The sequence below is a fragment of the Leucopleurus acutus genome (assembly GCF_964270905.1).
Source record: "Leucopleurus acutus genome assembly, chromosome: 19".
In the NCBI taxonomy this organism is placed as follows: Eukaryota; Metazoa; Chordata; class Mammalia; order Artiodactyla; family Delphinidae; genus Leucopleurus; species Leucopleurus acutus.
In genome coordinates this window covers 22,926,489-22,950,040 of record NC_139161.1, presented here as the reverse complement: position 1 = coordinate 22,950,040, position 23,552 = coordinate 22,926,489, and the positions used below count along the sequence as shown (strand labels likewise).

General features: G+C 55.2%; 3 protein-coding genes across 3 annotated transcripts; all 3 read left to right on the top strand.

Annotated features, from left to right (window-relative positions):
* The first annotated feature begins 1,124 nt into the window (after positions 1–1,124).
* Positions 1,125–4,395, top strand: HOXB7 (homeobox B7). Its single transcript, XM_082861536.1, has 2 exons — positions 1,125–1,575; positions 3,700–4,395. Exons 1-2 carry the CDS (start codon positions 1,176–1,178, stop codon positions 3,951–3,953), a joined length of 654 nt encoding a protein of 217 aa, XP_082717662.1. The 5' UTR covers positions 1,125–1,175; the 3' UTR covers positions 3,954–4,395.
* A 9,101-nt stretch (positions 4,396–13,496) lies between these two features.
* On the top strand, positions 13,497–15,357 carry HOXB6 (homeobox B6; the record flags this gene model as incomplete). Its single annotated transcript, XM_082860901.1, has 2 exons — positions 13,497–14,072; positions 15,098–15,357. Exons 1-2 carry the CDS (start codon positions 13,658–13,660, stop codon positions 15,355–15,357), a joined length of 675 nt encoding a protein of 224 aa, XP_082717027.1. The 5' UTR covers positions 13,497–13,657.
* A 2,677-nt stretch (positions 15,358–18,034) lies between these two features.
* Positions 18,035–19,524, top strand: HOXB5 (homeobox B5; the record flags this gene model as incomplete). The annotated part of the gene is made up of 2 exons (XM_082860823.1): positions 18,035–18,596; positions 19,277–19,524. 2 exons carry the CDS (start codon positions 18,035–18,037, stop codon positions 19,522–19,524), a joined length of 810 nt encoding a protein of 269 aa, XP_082716949.1.
* Between the last annotated feature and the right edge of the window lie 4,028 nt (positions 19,525–23,552).

The following is a 23,552-nucleotide window of genomic DNA, read 5'->3' as shown; positions in this document are numbered from 1 at the left end:
CTGCCGGCCCCGGAGACCCCCGCGCCCAGGCCATGCTGGAGAGATGCGCCTGGGCTGGTGGCTTTATCCCCCCAACCTCCCCCTTTGTTTTTGTGTGCCCTCTCCTGTGTGTGTGTGTGTGCGGGGGTAGAGGTGGAGTGCGGAGCTGATGAACAAGCTGAAAAATAAAAAAAAATAATATTTTTTTTCGTACTCTCGTGGGGTGGGGGGGGAGCAGGAGAAGGGAGATGCTCTTCCCTGCCTCTCCCTTTCTGGGACTTGGCCACCTTCGCCCAGCTCCGAGGTGGTGGCTCGCCGCCTTCCTTCCTTCGCTCCCTCTGCTTCTCCAGCAGCCACGCTCGACTAAGGCATCCGCCTCCGGGAACCAGGAGAGCAGCATACCAGGCCACCCTCCTCCCTTCCTTTCTCTTCCCACCCCCCCACCCCCTTCCTTTTTTAATTTTCAAACCTTTTTTTTTATATTTTAGCCACCAGAAACCGCAGCATCCAACGCCCGTGGGCTGGATTCCGCGCCTCTGGGAGCACCCAGGAAACCTCACTCCGTCCCTGCCCGTCTGGGGCAGAGAGAGAGAGAGAGAGAGAGCGAGCCTTGAGGCCAGGCTCACCTCGCTCCTCACCTCGGGAGAAACGGACCAATTCCGGACTAAGTTCCCCCAAAGGCCCAGCCAGGCTGAAGCGGTCCGGATTAATAAAGACCTGGCCTGCCCCCACCCACCCACTCACCCGGTTGTATGCAATCCCTGCGTTTGTTTCTGGCTGGGTAACGGGCTGGGGAGGAGGGGGTGACAACAAGGATCGCTCTCGGAGGTTATTTATTTTCCCTTCCACTCAATCCCTTCTTCTCCAAATCTCGCCTGCAAGCTTCCTCCAGCCCACGGGGGTCGACAGCGGCCCTTGAGCCCCCAGCCCTAATCCACAGGGCCTGGTTTTCTCATTCATTATTGATCATATTTTATAAATCCAACGCCACACAATTTTTTCCACATTACCGGGAGCCGTGGGGAGGCTGCCCGGCTATTGGCAGAGGGGACGTCACGTGGGCGGGGTCACGTGGTCCAGAGAGGAAAAAGGGGGTCCTTTTTGGTGTAAATCTGGACTCTAATTCTGTAATATATCAAGGAATCTCGTAAAACCGACACTAAAACGTCCCTGACTACAAATCATCCGGCCAAATTATGAGTTCATTGTATTATGCGAATGCTTTATTTTCTAAATATCCAGCCGCAAGTTCGGTTTTCGCTACCGGAGCCTTCCCCGAACAAACTTCTTGTGCGTTTGCTTCCAACCCCCAGCGCCCGGGCTATGGAGCGGGTTCGGGCGCTTCCTTCGCCGCCTCGATGCAGGGCTTGTACCCCGGCGGGGGGGGCATGGCGGGCCAGAGTGCAGCCGGCGTCTACGCGGCCGGCTACGGGCTCGAGCCGAGTTCCTTCAACATGCACTGCGCACCCTTTGAGCAGAACCTCTCCGGGGTGTGTCCCGGCGACTCTGCCAAGGCGGCGGGCGCCAAGGAGCAGAGGGACTCGGACTTGGCGGCCGAGAGTAACTTCCGGATCTACCCTTGGATGCGAAGCTCAGGTAACGCCGCGCACCGAGCAGTCCCGAGCGGTCCCGAGCCGCAGTGGCCCGGGCACATTCCCCGGAAGGCGCCCCCTTCCCGGCCAAGTGCCCCTCTCCTTGTCCAGAGTGCTCCTGGTAGGAGGTCGGCCCTGGGGACGCGGCCCCCCACCCCGAGCCGCGACCCGGCGCGCCGCCCCCATTCCCGTTTTTGCTTGGTGCTCTCAGGCTCGCTCGCTGCTTCCCTAGCGGATCCCTCTCCGCCGACGCCGCGGCGCTCTGAGCCCCCAGCCCACCCACCCCCACCCTTCCTCCCGGCCTTTTAGCTTTAAATATTTATCAGCCGCGCCGGCACGGGCTGGAGAGGAGGCCGTTTGTCTTGCGGAGGAAGACTGGGGTTTGCAGAGAATAGCCATTAGGATCTCCCCCCTCCCTTCTCCCTTCCCCAGCCGGGGATCTCAACTCTGGGTGTGTCCCCCAGCCCCAGCTTGGATAAGGTCTAGGGGAGGGGGCTGCAGCGCTGAGCAGTTCTCCCCTCCCTCTTTCTTCCCAGCCAACCCCGCTCCCCCATTATTCCCTTCTGGACAATTAGAGGTGGGCTCTAGAGGCCTGGTGGGAGGAGGGGGTGTGAGAGGTGATGAGGATTCAGCCAGGGACACAGAGCCAGAGAGGCAGGTGGAGAGAGGGGGGCTGAGGCCAAGAGAGAGCAGGCTCCTGACCCCCAGTAAACTTGGGAAGCGGGAGGCAGGAGAACTAGAGAAACTAGAGAAAGGAGCAGAGGCCTCAGGGGAGTACAGCTGGCTTCCTCAGGTGCCCTTCCTAGCACCCCTGGAGAACTGGCCAACTAGTTTGCAAGTGTCGTTCCAGAAGGGTGGATGTCCTCTTGGGGGAGACACTAGGACTCCAAAAAGCCAAATCAAGAAAGAGTGCAGGCCACCGAGGAAGCTGCTGCAGGAACCCCAAGAGACCAGGGGCTCCGTGGGGTCTCCTGACAAGCCTGTCCCAGACAACCTTCATAATGTTGTCCTGGACTCAGAGGCCAATCTCAAGGTCCAGAAGATCCAAGACTTGTGGTCGGAAGCTCCCAATCCGGCCAGGGTTGAGGGCCAGGAGAGCCCAGCTCTTACACTTTCAGTATTCGTGGTCACGGTCCCCATTACCTGCTTCATAATTCAACTGGCTTTCCAGCTGATTTATTAAAGCCCCAATTTTTCTGCTCATAAACATTTCAGCTTGGCTTTTATCTGACTTGAAATTAGGGCCCCTAGCCCCTCCTCCCACTGTCTCCTTCCTAGGAGGGCTGGCACCAACACCTCCCCCAAGCCTCCTCAGGGTTTGGGGCCTAACCTGGGAAGCTCTTCCCTGCCCTTCAGCCCCCACCAGCCAGATACTGAATGTTCTACCCCAACCCAGGCTGCTGTCTCTCCTCTCCCTCTGTGCCTTCCTGGAGGCCCAAAGATTGCTTTGGAGGGCTGGGTTGTCTGGGCAGGTGGGCAGGCAGGACAGCCTGGCCCTGTCTGAACCTCAGCCACTCACTGGAAAATAGTCATCAGAAGGCAGTTGCTCTCCAACTGACTCCACGCTCCAAGGAAGTCTGCAAATTCTCACCTCCTCCTCATTCCACAACAGGCTGGGGGAGGGGGGAGATTGGACCTGTGAGGCTCTTTGTCTCCTTTTCTTTTTGGGAAAAGCCCTCAGGCCAGGCCTAGAGTCCCACTCCAGGGTCACTTGCATGGTTTATGTTGTCCTGTACCCCCAAAGACCATCAGACTCAGCATGCAAAAGGGGAGACTTGGGGTTCCTGGTCCCGGAGGATTAACTGCCTTTCATCCCACATACACACCCCTTTAGGCACAGGGCCTTCAAGAGCCAGCAGGTTAGACCTTGTGTTCAGAAGCCCTAGGCTAGGAGACTTCCTGGGTGGAAGATGGGAGTGTTTGCCTTGGGAGGCCTGTAGAAAGGTCTGCACGTTGAGGAGAGATGGCAGGCATAGGCTGGGGTACGGATAGTGACAATTTGATGTAATGGGAAAGAAGCTCTTCCAACCACCGATGCCAAACCGCATACAGGGTCCAAGAGGGAGGGGAGCACTCTCATGGCTCGTTCCTCACTCACTGATTTTTCTCCTGCAAATAACCTGCGCAGGGACCGACCGCAAGCGAGGTCGCCAGACCTATACCCGCTATCAGACCCTGGAGCTGGAGAAGGAGTTTCACTACAATCGCTACCTGACGCGGCGGCGGCGCATCGAGATCGCGCACGCGCTCTGCCTCACCGAAAGACAGATCAAGATCTGGTTCCAGAACCGCCGCATGAAGTGGAAAAAAGAGAACAAGACAGCGGGCCCCGGGGCCACCAGGCAGGACAAGGCCGAGGCGGAGGAGGACGAGGAAGAGTGAGGGACAGAGAAAGGGCAGAGGAAGAGAGACGAAAAAGGGAAAGAGAGAGAGAGAAACCCAGCTCTGGGAACTGAACCAGGAAACTCAAGTCAAATAGGGAGGAAAAAAAAAAAACTATTTAAATGGAAAGCAGTTAATTTTTTTTAAGGAGAGAAGGTGAAATTTTGGTTTCTTAACACTGGAAAAAAAATACTACCTATAGGAAAGTCCATCAGGTTTGTTTTGTACAGTATGGGAAGGACATCATCTACCTGTTCTGTAGCTTTCTGGAATTTGCCTCCCCTTTTCTATGTTGCTAATTGTTAAGGTCTTTGGTAAAATCTTGCTGTTTTGTAAGCCCCATCTTTGACGCTGTCTGTGTGGTCTGTGGGTCTGGAATAACATGTGTGGTTCCCCAGCTTCCTGAGCAACCCCCTTCCCAGTAGCGGCACTGAAGGGGCCTTAGGGAGCCCTAAGGACCCACCAACTAGCTCAAGTGTCCCCTCTGTGCACCTGGCCTGCCCGCTGCTCCTTGCTCCCACCAGCCCCTGTGATCCTCTTTGCATTCTACGTGTATCTGAAGGATGGAGAAATAAAAGCAATTAAAAATAAACAGATCCCCTATTTTCTGTGTCTCCCTAAGGCTGGGAGGGGGTGAGGGATAGTCATGCATCCCAGCGCCCCTTTGCTCCAACTTCCGCTGCTGGCCCATTTCTTTCTGTGCTGGGGCCTCCTCTCTTTTCTTGTGCCCCTTGCTCTGGGGGCTGCCAACTAGTGAACCTCGGATACCACACACACACATTCCCTTTACATTTTTTTACACATATGGACACGCAGATGCACCCAACCACACCTATTTACAGGCTGACGCTGCACATAAATAAATATATACATGGTCACACACAGTCACAAACGTCCATATTCATATGTTCACAAATAAACAGACAGGCATTCACACATCCCACACCCTGCCCAGAACACGTAGTATTCACATTCACTCACACAAGTAAACCCACGTTCGTACTCACAGACATATTTATACATACCAGGGCACACTCACACATCGGCTCATAAAACACACAGATTCACATTTGCCCCCAAGTAAACACGTCCTTGAGTCCACATGCCCAGTCGCACACATTCACAAAACAAAACAAAAACCCCCACAGTTCCACAAACTCTTCCTCATTCAGGCCTTCACACCAGGCTGTGGCTTGGCGCCGCCGAGGCACAAATATAGAGCTGAAATCTGAAGTGCTAGGCCTCAAGCGAAGAAGGAGCGGAAGGAAAGGGAAGGTGACCACCCAAATCCACTCCCCCTTCTCGCGCCGGCGGGCGGGCGGCGTTGGGCAGAGGCCAGACCGGCGAGCAAAAACCTCCCGGCCGCCCAATCAGGCCTCCAACGTCAAGATGCTCCTGGCTTTCCGCTCGGTCGGCAAACATTTTCCGCAAGAGCTATTCGGTTATTTTATTGAAATTTATTTTACTTTCATTTATTTTAATTTCTCTTATTCTAAATTGACCCAGCGACCCAAGTAAAACTTGAAATTGGGGGAAGAAAATGAGCGCCGATAGCGAGAAGCTGAGCGGTGCGAACTACCCGGCTGCTGTGGCCGCATCCCTGCTGCTCTGAGCCCGGCCGCCCGCCTTCCGCGGGCTGCCTCTGAGCCTTTCTGCCCACTGTCCGCGCTGCCGGCAACCTGGAATCTTCTCCGGAGTGCAGAGAAAGAGAAAAAAGAAAAACGTTTGTGTGGGGGGGAGGTTATTTCCTTTCCTGCATTTGGGCGCTGGTAGCTCAATTCAAAATTCGGGCATATTTCAAGGGACCTGGGAAACCTGGGGTGAATCTGGGTTGTTGTTTGTCTCCAAAACACCCCCTTGATTGAGGGATAAATACCCAGAGGACGGTGCCTACGTAGCTAGACCTGCGGAGTTGATTTTTAGTATCTATTCGATTATAAACCCTGAATTATTTAAATTTAAAGATCGGGCATCGGAACAGAGAAGGGGAAGAGAGTTGGAAGGAAGCGTGTTTTAGGAAAATCTGTTTAATCTGAATTTGTAAGTAAAAGGCTCCTAAACCTTCAGTTCCCTCATTAATGACCGCAGACCCCCCTGCCCCCTGCAGAGCACAGGGAGTTGTCCCTGGGAACCTGGGCGTGTGGGCATTTGGGTGGGAGAGTCAAGGGTCCGGCTTTACCCTCCTCCAATTTCTGGGATGCAGAGGCAAGCATCCAGTGGCTAGAGTGTCTGCCTTGGCCCCCATTAGCCTCTTTGGGGCAAAAAGTAGGCCCTAGGAGATCTAGGGCCCCACACCGGCAGTGCTACAAGCTTCACAGGTGGGGTTCCCGCCATCTATAGTGCTGGGAGTGAGGGGGGCATTCAGAGGTGGGAAAGGGGGCACTGAAGCTTTCATTTTGCCCTGATGCAAGTGGCAACTCTGGACACTAGCTGCTGCTCCTAACTCACCCCCAGATTGCCTTAGAATGGTCCCTGTGTGGAGGTTTTGGGGTGAATTTTTACTAGAAGAGGGGACAGAACTCCTGTGAGAATAGGGAGCTTCCAAAAAGAACCCCCCTCCCAGCTGGACGCTTGTGCCTCCTCCGCCTGATTCCCCACACCCCAAATTGCACCCTTTCTCAGATTGGGGTTTCCCCAAAAATCGAGAGGGAGAAGAAAAGAAGATGGCGACTGAGAAAAGCGTTGCTGGTGGAGCAGCCATGAAGAAATGCAATAAATTCCTTGTTGTTTTATGAAAATTTACAACTTTGTGATAGAAGTTTATGAGTGGTTGAATCCAGCGATTGGCCAGCGCCGGTCATGTGGCCGGGCGATCGTGAACATGAACTTTTTATCATTTCCCTGGTGGTTATAATGCAGCATTCTTTTGGACACCACACCTAGGTCGGAGCACTGTCGTCCTTCAGGGCTCCAGCCTCTTGATATTTTTATACTTCAGTATCAGCTCGATAAAGCAAAAGAGAGAGACGAAAAGCAAGGGGGAGAGGAAAGAAGAGAGAGAGAGAGAGAGAGAGAGAGAGGGTGGGGGGAAGGAGGGGTGGTAATTACACAAAAGAGAAAACCAAAAATAATTTTAATTTCTAAGTTAATTTGCTTGTTGATCTGGGATTTTAGTCATCATGGAGGGTAAATGGACAATCTGCCCAGGACTGCAGCCTGATACCATTTTTCAAAGCCAGAACTTACTCCATTTTCTATGCAAATATCAGAAAAGCGAACACCCTCTCTTCCCAAGTCAGAGAAGGGGAAGCAACGGCTCTCAGGTTGGGACAATATTATCTGGAAGATGAAGAAGAAACCGAACGCTCTCTCTCCCTCTCTCTTTTTTTTTTTCTTTCCTTTCTCTCCACCCCCTTCAATCGGAGGAAAGAAATCCCAAGGTCTGCAAAGGTAAGAGAAATTCTACAATTTCTTCTTATTCTTTTGCATCGATTTTTACAGGGGGTGGGGGCTTGGGTTTGTCTCTCTCTTCCCCCCGGCCAAGACGGGGTTGAACCCCACCTCTGGGCGCTGCAGGGAGAAGCTTCTCAGGACATTCGGTGGCCGAGAGAGGGGTGGATGCTCCCTGGAGGGGGAGCAGGGCAGGGAGACGGGAGGAGGAACAGAAAGGGGCCATGGAGGCGAGCTCTAAGTCGCCTTTTTAAGCTGGGAGGAGAGGTTTAAGCGAGGGGGCTGCAAAAGAGAGGATGGGGATGTCTGGGCTTCGGGACGCCGGCAGAAGCCGGTTGCGACGGCCTCTGTGGGTTTGCGCCCCCTCCCCCTCCACCATCCTTCCCTTGTTCCGGCCTCCCCCAATTGCCCCCGCGCAGTTCTCTTGCCCGGTGCGGGTATCGGGTATCGGTGGTTTCCCGGCAGCACTGGCACAAGGGGCGGTGGCGCTGAGGGACGTCCTGGTCTCTGGAGGGCCTGGAATCTCCGCAGAGGCCAGTGAGGGCGAGGAGGCGTCTAGAGAGACACAGAGAGAACAATTCACAGAGAAATACTCATTATCTCCCTTCGGAGATATTTCTGAAATTAAAGGGCTGTGGGTGGAGGTACCCAAATCGAGGGAGACCTCCCAGGAAGCATGCCTGAAAATGCCCAGGTCGTTCGCCACTCCCGCAGGAGGGAGCCTCGCTCTGCAGGGAGACAATTTTGTGGTTTTTAACGCGGTAGGTTACAGCGTGTTGATTTCTGTGCAATATCGGTTCTATTACTTGTGTTTTATTGGTATGGATTTCGGTGGAGGAGAAAATTGCCGTGTGTGTCGTGATGTGGAAACATTTCAAACTTTCTTAGATCCAAATGTGGTGATTGTGAAGAAGCTGTTTAACAGGTTGTTTTAGGCATGTAAACAAAAGAGAAAAACAAAAAAAGAGAAGAATAAAATTAAAAGAAAATCCCATTAGGGGACCTGATGGTGTCCGGACCAGAAAGCTGCCTGGCACTGAGCTCAGACAGCTAATCCTGTCCCTCCGGCGCCTGATTTCATTCCCCAGCCAGACCTCCGGGGGCGGGGGTAGGGGGGAGAAGAAACGTAGGGCGGGAGGCCGAGATTCCTAAAGTAGCTGGTGGGGTTGAAAAAGGCACAAGTCGCTGGGTGAGGACTTAAAAATAGAGAGGGCTTCTGGGGAAGCTGCCAGACGACAGATAAGGGACTTAGGGCGCGGAGGGCAGGAGAGACTGTGATTTAGTTTGGTTTGCAGGAATAGGTGATTGCTTTCCTCTTTTTAAAGAGCAGATGCAGAGCATTCAGCCTCGGGCCTCTGGTTGCCCAGGGATTTGGGGGTCTGGGTGTGTGTAGGGGGATATTGACCCTCTCAATCCTGAGCTGAGAAGAGAGAAGCAGCCACTTGTGGCGCTGGAGGGGGGCCCCTGGAGGCACAGGTAGATGCCCTCGAAGCAGGCCCGGCATGGGTGCCTGAAGGGACTCCTCGGCTGCGTAGCGAGAGAAGTTCTCGGCCAGCACCCACGGCACTAAGAGCCTATTCTCAAAGGAAAAATTCCCCAAACCCACCCAGACTAAAGGTCTTTTTCTCCTGTAGTCTTGGCGGGGTATAAATCATCCCTCAGACAGTTTACTCTGACCCAAATTATGCGGTTTGCTGCCATCTACCGTCCGTTTGGAGACATGCGGCTTCGGCGCCGAATGCCCCGCGACACTGCCTGAACCGTGCCCGAGGACTGGAGCCCCCGCCACTCTGGTTCGGCGGGCTTCTGGGAACGTCGGCCCAGATTGATACTTTCCGCTGGATCTCGGTTCCCGCCTGCCCGCTTGTGAATTGGAGAACAAGCGTCCCCTCCCCCTTGTCAGCCTCATCCCAGCTCCAAACCTGGCGGCTGGCTGAGGGAAGCGGCTTTTTCTAGGGCATATTTAAAAAGGACTAATACTTCATCCCGCCCGCGGGCAGGGGCCCTGAATCAAAGGACTGGGGGATCAGAGTCGAGAGCCCTCTCCCCGCTATCCCCCTCCAAGCTCAAGAGGGGATCACCAGGGCCGCTAGGGAGATCCGAGGCCAAGGCTGTTCAAGGTTTATTTGGTTTTCTTTTCGGCTAAGGGAGGGGTCCCGCAGGGGAGGCGCTGGCCCGGGCAGTTCCACTCGGTTGTCAAAAGACAAACCGAGTCTGTTTTCTCCGGGTTGGGTGGTGGGTCTTGCCAGTTTCTTGGCCATTTGAGTCTGTGGTGAAGGAATTGAGCCGAGTTTTCTGGAAACTGTTGGTGTCTTGCAAGTGAGTGTGCGTCCCCTTCCCTATTCCCGATCATTTCAAGCGAAATCGACACAAATATGCTTTGGGAAAAAACGGGGAGTGGGAGTGGGGATCAATCAGTAAGGAACCCTAACCCTTGTAATTTCCGTTCCTGCCGGACCCCTCATACCCACTTGAGCCGACTGCTTTCCCAGAAGCGGGTGGCGAGGGCGGGGGTACGCGCCGCTGCCGCCGAGTTTGAATATTGGCCCCTGTTTCACGGGTTACTGATTAGCTCGGGCTTTCAAGCCGCAGGAGGAAGCTCTGGCCGCTCCTTTCAAGGTGCTGTGGCCCCAGTTCCTGGGCGGGGGCTCCAGGAAATTGCTTGCGGTGCCAGGCAGGCCGAGGGGTTACTAGGGTCTGGCCCGGAGCTGCCGAGGTCGAGGGGCCCAGCGGTACTGGGGGCAAACGCGGGGGCTGCGGCCCGGAGTCTTCGGCGCCTCTCGAGTCTGGGCCGCAGGAGCAGCCCTTTCAGCTCTTCAACAGAGAGTGACTTTCTGGCGGCTAGAAGGCCCGGCCCAGTGCTGGAGGCCCCGAGGGAGCGCTCTCCGAAGGTCTTGGGCCCCTCGGAGGATTTTTTCTTGTGGACAATCCGAAGGACAGATGGGGAGGGTAAGGCGGCTGGTATAGAGGATTGAAACCCTGAAGGGCTCTTAGGGTGCCCAAGGACCTGGGGAGAGGGAGCTGAGCTGCCACTGCTCCCCCCTCCATCAGAGAAGATGCCGTTCATTTGCATAATGGAAATGTCTTTGTACTGTGCTTTGGACTGGCCAATTTTAAGGCAATGTTCTCTCTGAACAACTCTCGAAGAGTGGGAGAGGCCACAGTGCTCCCTCTGGGAACATTTGTGTTCCCCAAAACCAGAGAATCACAGAGTCTAGGGGAAGAACTGGGTTGAGATGTTTGAATTCACCCCACCCCAATCACAGTTGGGAGTGGGGTGGGGGAAGGTGCCCACCGTCCTAAGAGCTGGGGGTGGGGGGAGCTTTGCAGCTGAGAGGAAGTGGGAGGCCTGGACAATGTCTCAATCCCCTCCCCTCCACACACCTACTGGCAAATATCCTCCCTGAGATTACCGGTGCAGGAGAGCTGAACACAACTTAGACTTTTCCCTGGGAGCTGGAATGTGTGTACGTCCACAGGACCACAGGGTCAGAGCTCAGAAAATTACAATTATACATCCTGCCTGTGGGATTTCTATGCAGCCCTTCTGCTGTGTACTCAAGACTTAGTACACGTTTATATCCGCCTCTCCATACACACACTTTCTCGTTGAGCAGGGGGAGACACCCCAGACCTGCCGATGGCTGTGCCCACTGTGTATTTACATATTCCCCCTTGGAGACAGACAGACGGCAGTGGACGGAACCACAGACAGATTCATAGAGATCTGGCTCCAGAAGCCAGGCGGCCTCTGGCCCAGCCCTGCCTGCCTGCTCTTTCTCCCAAACAAACGGATCAGACGAATAAACGCTCATAAATACCTCTGGGCTTAGATAAGAGCGATGAGGCGCTATTTCCTTTCATGCCGGACTCCAGGCGCCCAGGCTCTGCCTTTGCGGCTCCATCTCACGACAGGCAACCTGCAGAGGTGAGGTTAATTTGGGGCTGTGACTCTAAGGATAAGGCGATTATGCTTGTGTTTCTATCACAGGGGAAGACTTCCTCCCTCACCAAATCTTATGTTATCCAGGCTTCATGGAAAAGCCCACACCATCCAGTCCTAGTATGAGGACATTGTGGCCAGAGAGGAGGCACAGAGGGCTGAGGCCAAAGGCCCCGCCTCAGTAGCAAGGAGGAGGGAGTTACACAAGGCACTCCCCCCACCTTGCTCCTCCAGCCCAAATGCTCCCCATTCCTCTCCAGGAGTGGGCCTGACCACAGCTGGATTAGAGCACTTATGACTCTCCATCATTAGGAGGCTTGAGTTTATTTTCTTAAATCTTGACAAAACCCCCCAAAGAGTTGGGCTAGGAAGTGGTGGATGGGACAACTGGGAATAGCCACTTAGCCGTGAAGTTGCAGCCCAGAAGTTGTCCTGAGTTCAGGGAGCCTTAGAGGCCACTTTGCAAGCAACCCAGTTCCCACCCTTGGTCACCAACTTCAGCCCTCTACCTCTTTTCCTAATGCCTTGTGCCATCTTCAGTGGGCAGAACTGTCCCATAAAAAAGAGTCCAAAGCACAAGTCAGAGAAGGGTCAGCCCGGCCCCTTCATCATCGGGTTGTGTCTCCCACCCTGGCCCATTCCTGGCCCCAGGTCCAAAGGTTGTCACCCTTTATGCCTAGCCTCCACGTGCACATTAGAATGTTGAAAATACACCATGGCTGAGTCTTCCAGCCTGCCTCCAATGCTCATTTTCCTTAGATGAGAGAGAGAGAGAGAGAGAGTCAGAGATGTACACACTCTCTCACACCAAAGCTTGTAGGTAGCAAGCGGGTGATACAGACATGAGACGTGGTAGGGATTGTAGAGATGCTGAGAGACAAACAGAAGGGTAGTGAGCATCTGGAGAGGGGATACGGAATGATAGTTGTAAGCTGCCTGCTGCAACCCCAGGAGGACCCAATCCCCCTCTCTCCTTATAAAACTAAACAAAAACCAAGTCTTGAGAAAGAATTAATTTTAAAGAAAACTGCCAGCTTCTGGAGAGACCTGGAAAAGGAGAAAGGGCTCCTCTCTTCCCAGTGGTCTCTGATTGTCTCCAATATCAGGAGGGTTTGAGGACCCAGACCTGGAGGAGGGAACAATTTCTTCCCTGAACCCAGACTTACTGAAACACCTTTGATTCCTAAGAATCTATAGCCCAGTATATTCTAATTCTATATTCTAATATTCTATATTCTATAGCTCAGTATATATAGCCCAGTATATTCTATTCTTTTGGGGTAGGAGGTGGGGTGGAGGGAGGGTTGCAGGCAGGATAGGGATCAGACAACCTAGGTTGGAGGATGCCTTTCACCCTTCCTCTCCCTATCCCCCTCTTCCCCGTGCCCCTTCCTGTGCCAAGAGCAAGCAGTACATACTAGAACCAGGCAAGATGTCTTGGGCAGCGGCAGCGGTAGCCTTCCCAGAAGCTCCTAGCCTAGCTGCACAACCAGAGGGAGAAGCTTAGCCTCAGACCCTGCTCCCATTTCCCAGCCTTCTGGGTCCTCTGGGCAGCAGGCTCTGGCCTGTCTCTCAGACCATAAGAGTTGCAGAGAAGCAGGAATAACAAACCCAGGCTTGGAGGAGATGGAGTAGAGCTGAGAAACAGGAAAAACGTTTTTCAAAACCTGGGAAGAGAGGGTTTCTTCTTTGCTTCTCGCTTTCTGAAAACAATGCTGATCAGTGGAGAACTCTTCTCCCCTTCTACCAGTACAAACCCCGAGAAAACAGCCTCCTCCTTTAGCTCTCTTCTAAGGAGATTGAGATTCAAGATTCAGAGACATTTACCCACCTTCCCTGGAGGGAATAACCCCTGCCTTGCCTAACCCCAAGCAAAGCAGGGGTTAACTTCTCTGAAAACACAATTAACTTTTTCCTCTTCTGCGTGGGGAGGGGAGGGATATATTTATTTGATCACTGGGGGATGGGGTGGTATCAATCCAAGTGCTCCCTCCTCCCTCAAAGGCACAGACGCCTCTTTCGCAGACCCTACGTAGGTGGAACAGGACGGGTTGTGCTGTTGGGGAGAGAGAGAGAGAAAGCAGAAGGAGAAGAAGGAGGGGGGAAAAAAAAGGTTGATAGGTTTGTACGCGGGTCCCTAGCGCGGGCTGCGCTCCTCCTGGGTGCTATTTGACAATTCCTGCCTCTGCCATTGGTCAGTGTTGGATCAGATGGTTGTATTTCCTTCTGGCCCTCACTGGCACCTCGCCATCCCCCCTCAGCTAAAACCCAATCTCAGATATACTACTAATAGGCGCGGCGCTCGGACTATAAAACACAACAAATCATAAACCCGGCGGAGCAGCAGCGGCCGCGCGCGCCTCCCCTCCCAATGAGTTCCTATTTCGTGAACTCCACCTTCCCCGTCACTCTGGCCAGCGGGCAGGAGTCCTTCCTGGGCCAGCTCCCGCTCTACTCATCGGGCTATGCGGACCCGCTGAGGCACTACCCCACGCCCTACGGGCCCGGGCCCGGCCAGGACAAGGGCTTTGCAGCTTCCTCCTATTACCCGCCGGCCGGCAGCGGCTACGGCCGGGCGGCGCCCTGCGACTACGGGCCGGCGCCGGCCTTCTACCGCGAGAAGGAGTCGGCCTGCGCGCTTTCGGGTGCCGACGAGCCGCCCCCGTTCCACCCGGAGCCGCGGAAGTCCGACTGCGCGCAGGACAAGAGCGTGTTCGGCGAGGCGGAGGAGCAGAAGTGCTCCACCCCAGTCTACCCCTGGATGCAGCGGATGAATTCATGCAACAGTGAGTGAGACTTGCTGCGGCCGCCGCGACCCCCACGGGCCCCCCTCCCGGAGCCAGAGCTAGAGAGCACCCCCTTCTCCTCCAGAGAGAGCGGCTCGGGTCGGAGCTTAGGGAAGATTGGGCGCCTGCACCGGTCTCCCGCGCTGCCCTCCCGCCCTCAGGAGTTGCAAAGTTTGCAAAGTCCCAGATGCACTCCGTGTCGGGGGGAATGAGTGTGTTCTCCCGGAGCGCCAGGCCGCAGCCGGGATTCTGGGTCAGGGAGGCGGGCAGGGGCCGCAGTCACTGGCTGGGCTCTCCCTGTCGCCCCCAGCTCTGGTCCGATCCCCCCACCCCAAGACTGTTCATTAAAAACGGAGTGCGTCATGGGAAGAGGGGCGGCGTGACGCTGGCGAGGGAGGGTTGAGTCTGTCCCGGACTGGTTTTCCCTGGGGGTCGGGGGCTGGGGAAAGATGAGGCACCAGGAAAGGGGTGGTAGTCAGAGGAGGGAGGGAGAATAAGGAGAAGAAAGAGAGGGAGCAGGCGGAGGGGAACAGAAGGAGAAGCAGGCGCTGGGATCTCAGGTTGGATTATTTGTCGGCCTTAAGTCCCAAATTGATGTCCATTAAAGGGACACGAAAGTGAGGAGCCCTTAATGCCAACTACGGATCGATCTACGTCATTACGGATTAAGGGCCGGAATCTATCACAGGATGGTGGGGGAGCCAGATGGATGGAAAGAAAAGATGCGGCTAGGAAGAGACATACCTGGCCAGTGCTTTCCCAGCCCCTCCCCCTAGGCTCAGGTGGGATTTAAAACTGCTCCTCCCATCCCCCCACCAAGAATCTAGACAGAAGGCATAAGCCTAGGAGACCTGGAGGGAATCTGGAGGGGGCGCTGGAGGAGTGAGGAAGGAAGGGGGGCAGGGAAACAGGGAGAGTGGAGGGCATCCCGGGACAGGCTAGAGTTCCCGTTCGAGGGTCGAGTGGGGGAGGGGGGCTCTGGCCCTGGTGACCCCAGGCCTCAGCATCTCCTCTCTGCGTAACAGGTTCCTCCTTTGGGCCCAGTGGCCGGCGAGGCCGCCAGACCTACACGCGCTACCAGACGCTGGAGCTGGAGAAGGAGTTTCACTACAATCGCTACCTGACGCGGCGGCGGCGCATCGAGATAGCGCACGCCCTGTGCCTGACGGAAAGGCAGATCAAGATCTGGTTCCAGAACCGGCGCATGAAGTGGAAAAAGGAGAGCAAACTGCTCAGCGCGTCTCAGCTCAGTGCCGAGGAGGAAGAAGAAAAACCAGCCGAATGAAGGCGCTGGAAGGGGGCGGGGGACGCGAAGGGAGAGGCCTTCGGGGAGCCGAGGGCATCGGAGAGCCCCGAGAAGGCTCTGCGGGCGGGGGAGCCTGGGGACCTGCTCTCCAGCGCGCGACAGGCGGGGCCACTGCTCTCCTGGATGCCCCCGCCCGCAAAGCTCTCGCTGGGCGCTGGGAGGCCGCGCTGCCTGAGCCCAGCCAGCACCCCAGCGCCTCCTCCATCCCCGTGGAACCTCCTCAGCCCAAAGAGGCTCCCCCGTGAGAACTGAGGACCGGACTCACTTGATGTTTCCTGGAAGCAGAGCAAAACGCTCTTGTCCGTGTCGCGTCTCATTTCGTCCATGTCCCCCGTGCACGGTTCAATGGTAGATTCGCAGTCCCCTCAGCGGGGGCCTCGAAGACTCCCTGACCCCAGACCTCTCTCCCAGCCCCTCCCCAAAGCCACTGGAAGGAGCACATACTACCTAGAAGTAAGAAGAGGAGCCTCAGAAGAAAACAAAGTTCTATTTTATTAATTTTCTATGTGTTGTGTTTGTAGTCTTGTTTTAGCTCTGGACGTGAAATACTTCGGTAATAATATTAATATTATTAATAATGATAATAATAATAATAAAGACGTAAAACCTCGCTGCTGGGTCACCTCTGCTCCTCCCCTGCCACTCCCCTACCCCCACCGCCACCCCCGCGTCCCCGTGCCGGAAACTCCGCAGCAAAGGCAGGAGCCTTGGTCGGCCCCAGAGGGCTCGGAAGTTACAGTTGCGATAAAGGCTGCAGCGGTTCGGCCCAAGCTCCAGCGCTTCACCTCGCCGGTGCTGAGGCTCACAACGGCCTCTCCTGGTGCGGAATTGGGGGACGGAGAAGGGCCGTTTCCCTCTTAGTCTCTAGCATTTCCTCGTTTGTCCGTGGCACGAGGGACGCCACCAAGGCCCTCCAGCCGGGAGCTCTTGCAGAGACTGAGCCAGGCGGGTCTCAGCGCCTCAGCAGCGCTGTTCTGTCCACAGGATCACCAAGGCCCGTGGTCTTTGGCCTGCCCACATGGCCTGGTCTCCGCCGGCCTTGGCCCTCGGCTCCTGGCCTAAATTGGGGCCACCGGATATCTATCTCTTTGCCCTCAGCTGAAGACTCCCGGCACCCCTTCCTGCCTCAAGTAGTAGCTCAGCGACAAGTAGGGGAATATGAAGCCGCCGGCAGGCGCCGAGCGAAGGGCAAGACTTTCCCCCTGCTCTTTGGAGACCTGAGGGCAGGAGGCCAGGTGATGGGGCAGTTCGGTCTCATCCCATCAACAAAAACCGACCCATTCTCTCCCCACCCCCACCCTCACCCTCACCCTCACCCTCACCCAGGCGGCAAGCTGCGGAGACTGTTTTCCTTTCTTCCTCCTCCCTCTCTCTCCCTTTTTTATTTTTAAAGAAAATAGCCGCCTGGCAGAAGGGGCCCAGCTGTGGCGGTCTTTGGCCGCCCAGCGCGCTCAGCAAGGGGCCGCGGGTCCTCGGAACCCTTTTCCGGGGAAGGAGTGGGCCGCTGGGCAAATTCTGAAACTACCCAGACGCCAGCAAGGGATCTCAAGTGGGGCATCCCAAGGCAGTAGCGGGCATCTGGTGAGAAGGCGAAAGGATTCTGTCTTGGTCCCAAACTCTCAGGACCATGTTTACACCCAAACCCCAGCCCCGACGCGGTCGTCTCCACCGTTTTTCTCGCAACTAGGCCACTTAGCCCCAGCCGGCCTCTTCCTTTGGGGTCTCTGTCTTGCTCTGCCCTTCTTCCGTCCTGGGCTAAGGATGAGAAAGAGGTCAGAAAGAGGATTTCAAACTTCTAAGGGAACAAGGAGAAGCGAAGGCTTCTCCTTCGAACCCTCAGCTTAGCCTCACCGGCTCGGCTTGGATGCTGTGGACGGGCCACTGCATCCCGGTCAGGAAGCAGGCCAGGCTGAGCTCACAGGGGAAACCCTTTGCAATCATTGTTTTTCACACACATCTTCCAACCTCTCCCCCATTTCCGTCCCCAACTCGGAGACTTGCAAAGCCCGAGTAAGGGAAGAGCAACTCAATCTTGGGTCATCTTATCCAGAGTTGTTATAATAATAATAATAATAATAATAATAAAAACGACAGGGAGAAGGACCGATGGACAGACGAACTCCACTCCCGAGAAAGTGGGTAAAGGCTCGACCGGGTTTCTCCTCTAAAAGATTCAACCCTGTGGGTGAGCCTAGGCCGGGTTTCTTTCGAGCCCCGCGGTTGCACGGAGCCGGCAGGGAGGCAGCTGTCGCCGCCATGGCTGTCTGCGGCCCGCGCTCCCGCCGTTCGCCGGGAGGTGGCGCGCTCTGCTCAGAGGCCGCCGCCAACCTTCTCCCTGTTTCTCCCCCTTCTCCTTTTTCCCCCTCTCTCGGAGGCTCGCATTGAATCGGCCCTAACGATTCTCGGATCGTCATTATTTGTAACCATAGAGCATGAATTACCTCTTGAGGTCATCAGCGAGAATTTACGACTGGTCAACAAAAGCACGTGATTCCCTAACGCCCCCCCATCCCCCTTCCACCCCCCCCATATTTGGCCGCATACATAGCAAAACGAAGTACAGTGCATCGCTATAATTCATTAATACATCATAAATCGTGAAGCACAGGGTTATAACGACCACGATCCACAAATCAAGCCCTCCAAAATCACCCAAATGAGCTCGTACTTTGTAAACTCCTTCTCGGGGCGTTATCCAAATGGCCCGGACTATCAGTTGCTAAATTATGGCAGTGGCAGCTCTCTGAGCGGCTCTTACAGGGATCCCGCTGCCATGCACACCGGCTCTTACGGCTACAATTACAATGGGATGGACCTCAGCGTCAACCGCTCCTCGGCCTCCTCCAGCCACTTTGGGGCGGTGGGCGAGAACTCGCGCGCCTTCCCTGCGCCCTCCCAGGAGCCCCGCTTCAGGCAAGCGGCGTCGAGCTGTTCCCTGTCCTCGCCCGAGTCCCTGCCCTGCACCAACGGCGACAGCCACGGCGCCAAGCCCTCTGCTTCGTCCCCCTCCGACCAGGCGACCCCGGCCAGCTCCAGCGCCAATTTCACCGAAATAGACGAGGCCAGCGTGTCCTCGGAGCCCGAGGAAGCGGCGAGCCAGCTAAGCAGCCCAAGCCTAGCTCGGGCGCAGCCAGAGCCCATGGCCACCTCCACAGCCGCGCCCGAGGGGCAGACTCCGCAGATATTCCCCTGGATGAGGAAGCTTCACATCAGCCATGGTAATTCTCGCTCTCGCTCCCCTTTTTGTCTTCTCGGCTTTCCTTCTCCGCGTTTGGGGGGGGGGGGCGGCGGCGAGGAGAACTTGGCTTTTCCTCAAATATAGATTTCTTTCCTCCAGAGGGGAAGAAGTCTCTAAGAGGGTCCTCACAGCTCAGCTCGGGGGGACAGAGCCAAAGAAGGTCTTTAGCTGGGGGTTTGGGGAGGAGTGTTTTTAATAATTTGTTCCCAGATTCGCTTTAGGTTTTATCTGCCCAGCTTGAACTAGCTTTAGGATGAAGGATGAGGTTTCTGTAACGTGGGGAAGGGTCCTGCTTTGCCCCCGAAATTTTGAGACTGTTTCTAGCAGAGGAGGGGCGAGCAGTAAAACGAGCCTTCCAGGGCAAAAGTGCAACCGTTCTCCTCCCTCCCGGGGTGAGCGACCGCCTGAGCCCAGCGAAGGGTGAGGCACAGGGAGGGAGCAAGAGACAAAGCCGGGCGCACTCGCTGCCAGCAGAAGTGGGGGCTGCAGGAGAAAGGGGTGCAGAAAGCGAGCTCGGATGCGGGCATCTGGAGTGGGGAGAATTGGAGCTGCGGTGAGCTGGGTGCCGGGGACGCCTGGGTCCTGCTCCACGCCCCCCTCCCACCCAGGGCCCCCTCCCTTAACCGGAATAACGTTGCCTCGCTGCTCTGTCTGCTCCAGATATGACCGGGCCGGACGGGAAAAGGGCCCGGACCGCTTATACCCGCTACCAGACCCTAGAGCTGGAGAAGGAGTTCCACTTCAACCGCTACCTGACGCGGCGGCGGCGCATCGAGATCGCCCACGCGCTCTGCCTGTCCGAGCGCCAGATCAAGATCTGGTTCCAGAACCGGCGCATGAAGTGGAAGAAAGACAACAAACTGAAAAGTATGAGCCTGGCTACAGCCGGCAGCGCCTTCCAGCCCTGAGCCCGCCGGGAGGAGCCCCGGGCGGCCCAAGAGCCCGTGCTGCTCCCAGCCCTGGCCCCTCCAAGCCTCCCCGCGCTGCCGCTGCCCGCTGGGGACCGGTTCCCACGAGCCTGCCTCGCCCGGGCCTTGTGCTACGATTTTTCGTTTGGTCTTAAGTCTTCCTGTGGCTCCCTCTCTCTTGGACTGGTTAATCTTGTTATTATTGTAATAATAATGATAATTATTATTTTCCCACCATGCTCCCTACTCCCCTCTGCTCACCCCAAATCCGCCAGTGTTTCTGAACGTTCGTGTCTGTGGTTGCATTCCTTCCCCCAGGACAAAAAGAAACTCGCATGTTTAATGTGAACTTTCCCCTCCCCATCTGTGTTCTTCTAACTTATTTATAAAAGGATGATCGCTGTATTTTGAGTTTCAGCTAGAAACTTCTCTAAAAGGGGCAGCAGTTGAGGTCGGATAGTGCCGCAGCGCCGGGCCCAGCTGAGCTGGCCTCGGAGACCGGAGTCCATGACTGTGTCTCATTCCACCTTCCTCTTCCTCCTCCCTCCCCACTCCCAGGCCCAAGTCTCCCAAGACTTGGTCCTGGGGTGGGAGGGGGCCGGGGAGGACCAAACGGGTGATGTTGAGAAGAGGGCCGGTAAATACTGAGATTTAAGTTCCTGCCGCCTGGGTAGGCCCCACAAGGCCTGGTCCTGGAGCATCCGGAAACAAAAATAACCCTCAGTGTAAAATGTCATGTGTATTTCTCTGTGAATTCATGGGTCTGGCATAGAGGGCCCAGAGCTTGTAAATATGGGGATAGTCTGGGTCAGACCTATCCTCTCCTCCCTACCCATTTCACCTCCAAGACCATTTGTAGTGAGCGAGTGGATGCTGTGCTACATGTGAAATCTGTCTTCGCGGGGCGGGCCTGTCTCAGTGATTCGCTTTTGGTATTTGTTTGTAGCTTTCCTTGAAGTCAAATAAATGTTTCCCCTCCTCCACTGCCCTTCCACTTGTCTTTTCTCTGGGGCCTGCCTCTCCCATCACCGGGCACACCCTAGACCACTCTTGATAGATCTGGGGTGTAGGGAAGGGAAAGCAGGATGCTCACCAGCAGGCCCTCTCAACTACCTATGTCTCTGCTTGGTCAGCAGTACTTGGGCCAGGGGACAGGCTTTCATGCCTGGGGGACTGAGAGACCCAGGAACCCCACATGAGCCTGGGGCAAGGGGCAAGGGGCAAGGCTGGGGCGAAAAGCAAGCCTTTGCTGAGCTGGACTCCACCCTGGCCTTCCACCAGCTGGCCAAAAAGTCTCTGGAAACCTCTTAGCGGAAAGTAATCTGGGCCTAAATCCTGAGCAGGAGGCTCCTGGCCTTTTGGCGGTGAAACAGGCCTGCCCAGTGCCACGGTCCCCTGGTCCAAATCCCAATTCAGCTCTGCCACCCACTAAGGCCAAAAAAAACAAAAAAAAATCAGCTCAATTTCAAAGGTTTCCTCTCACCCTCAATCTTCTCTACACTTATCAAGGGCTTCCTCTCTCCAGGGGCCCAACTGACCTGCCCTCTTGATTAGGAGCTGGGGTCCCTCCTGGAAGACCCTTGGTTCCCCATCAACTGGACTGGCTCAGGGCCAGGGGCCAGTCCTCCTCCATCCAAGTCAGCCTCCACCCTGAGCACAAGAGTCAAGTCTGGACACTTACCCGGTCAATCCCTTCCAGCTTGGCCCAACTTCTTACAGGACTTGTGGGGGGAGGGGAGCTGGTGAGGAGGCAGCTGAGGGTCTTGGTGGCTCTACTGGGCCTTCCTTCCCCCTTCCCCCTTGACTTTGTCCCCCTTTGCCCATAGCAAACTATCCCCAAAGTCGCTATGACATTTAGATGTCAAATGGATAGGGGTTTTATCTTGAAGTTAGATCGTAAAAATCGCGGAGAAGTCAGACAGATACCCCTCACTGGCTCGAGAAAGTCACGTGAGGTCCATAAAGTTAGTTTTATGGTTTTGGGGAGTTGACACCGCGCGGTATATTTCACATTCTCCAGAATGTTAAGTGACACTTTAACTGCTCGCAGTGGTGGGGAAGGGGGCAGAGGTAGGTGAGCGCTCTCCCAGCCCAGAAGGCGGTGGTGTGGCAGCAGCCCAGGCCCAGCTCTCCCACAGTAAGTCGCTTCCAGTTTTTGCTTTTCCCCTCGCAGTTGTGGGGCTTGGAACTGGGGGAAGGAAACCTTGCCTCCGGCAGGACTGTGGGATGATAAGTGGGGGAAATTTAGCCTGATTTTGCACCAAGTTCTGACCAGCTGGGTGTCTGAAGAGGGGCACTCAGGTCCGTTCAATAAGGCCTTTGCAGTCCGGGGTGCCTGGTTTTATTTGCCAGAGTGTCTGAGTCTTTGTGGGGAAAAAGCTTGCGTGGGTTCCTTCCGTGTCCTTGGAAATTTAGGGGGCAAGAAGGAGGGGTGTTTACTGCTGAAGGGAGGGCCCCGTATGTGTGTGTGGGGGCCACTTCACTACTGGGTATCTTCAGACAGACATCTCCCCACCCCAGGAAAGGAACTTTATGACATTCATTTGTCAGGGGTGTGTGGGAGCGAGCCGCCGGGCACTTTTATCTGCATACATCTGAGCTGAGAAAAAGTCCCGGGAAAGGCTAACGCAGCTGCTGTGGGCTGCCTTGCACTGGGACACTCTCTGGCTTTTAGATCTTTGAACCCCGTGAAAGGGGGTACCCCTGGTTCTCTATGGTCTCATTAGGGCTATCAGGGATGGGAGCATGGCACCTTTGCACCCAACTTCAGCCTTTTGGTCCCAGGCCAACCTTCTGGCTTGGCTCTATGTAGGGTCCTGAGGTCCAAGCAGGGAGCAGGCAGAGGGTGAATTTCCCTCAAATTCCTGGCCAGGAGTGGGGGGGAGGGGAGAGCTTCTTTTTTTATCTGGAGGATGTAGGTGTTTAAGTAGATCCCTGGAAATCCCTCCAAAAATAAAACTTGCCCCAACTGTCAGGAGAATAAAAAGGGACTTAGGAGCTGGGAGAGAAAATTGGAAAGGTGCTCTTTTCCTCTCCTCTCCTCTCCTTCCTCCTTCTTCTCTCCCTACCAGAGCCTAGAGGCCCCTTTGTTTTGTGGCACCACAAACCAGAAGGATTTTATTATTTGACTCCCTGGGGCCCATTATTTTCTAAGGATAAGTCACCCTCCTTCTAAAAACTGGAGGTCTCTTCCTCACCAAACTGACCTCCCAATTTTAAGACCCATGGGGGGGTCAACCACCCTGTCACTCCCGCTTTTGGCAGCCCACCCTCTCTGGATTTAGCTCATCCGTTCCCATTGTCCCTGGAATTGGTCCTGTGGCATCTTAAGGGGTTTCTGATCTTTGGGACAAGGAGAGGGTCACAAGATTCTCCCCATTTCACATTAAAGAACATCTGCACTCTCTCCTAATTTCCTCTCTCTCCTGCAGCTGCTCTCTATTCCCTGAGCTCTGCATTCCCTGCCCAGGCCTGATTTACAGGAGACCTTTCACAGGCTTTGAGTGCAAAGAGGACAGAGGGCTTGGGGTCCTCACCTTACTGTGAAGACACATCTCCCCCGAAACGATGGGGCATTTGTATCCCATGGAAAGGAGACTCTGGTCAGTTCCCAAAGGATGTCGAGCACCATTTAAAATACCAATAAATTTTGGAGGCATAACTTCCACAGGCTTCCACTCTGGACAAGGCAAATGAGTTGAATGAGATGCAAAGGAAGAGTGCAGTGGGCACAGAATCTGACCTGGGGTCTCCTGGGAAACCCCACTCCTATTGTGCCCCTGGTCTCACTCTGATGCCGCCAGCCACCCTCTCTCAGAAACCCCAGACCACCAGGACTGCCACTAAAGATTTTTTGGCCCCCTCCCACATCAGTCCTGCAAACTCTGATATAGAATATCTGGGGCCAGCGGCCCAGGGACATCTGCTGAGCGTATCTAGAGAGATTTTCCGGAGTGGTGAAGAGCAGCTCTGGCGGGGGTGCCCACTTCTGCTGCAACAGCCAGAATGCTTGAAGGGTCTCCTCCGGC

Bases quoted from the DNA above. Each gene is read 5' to 3' on its own strand.
- HOXB7 (XM_082861536.1), top strand. From the start codon at position 1,176: ATGAGTTCATTGTATTATGCGAATGCTTTATTTTCTAAATATCCAGCC. The intron at 1,576-3,699 runs GTAACGCCGCGC...TAACCTGCGCAG, and splicing joins CCCTTGGATGCGAAGCTCAG to GGACCGACCGCAAGCGAGGT.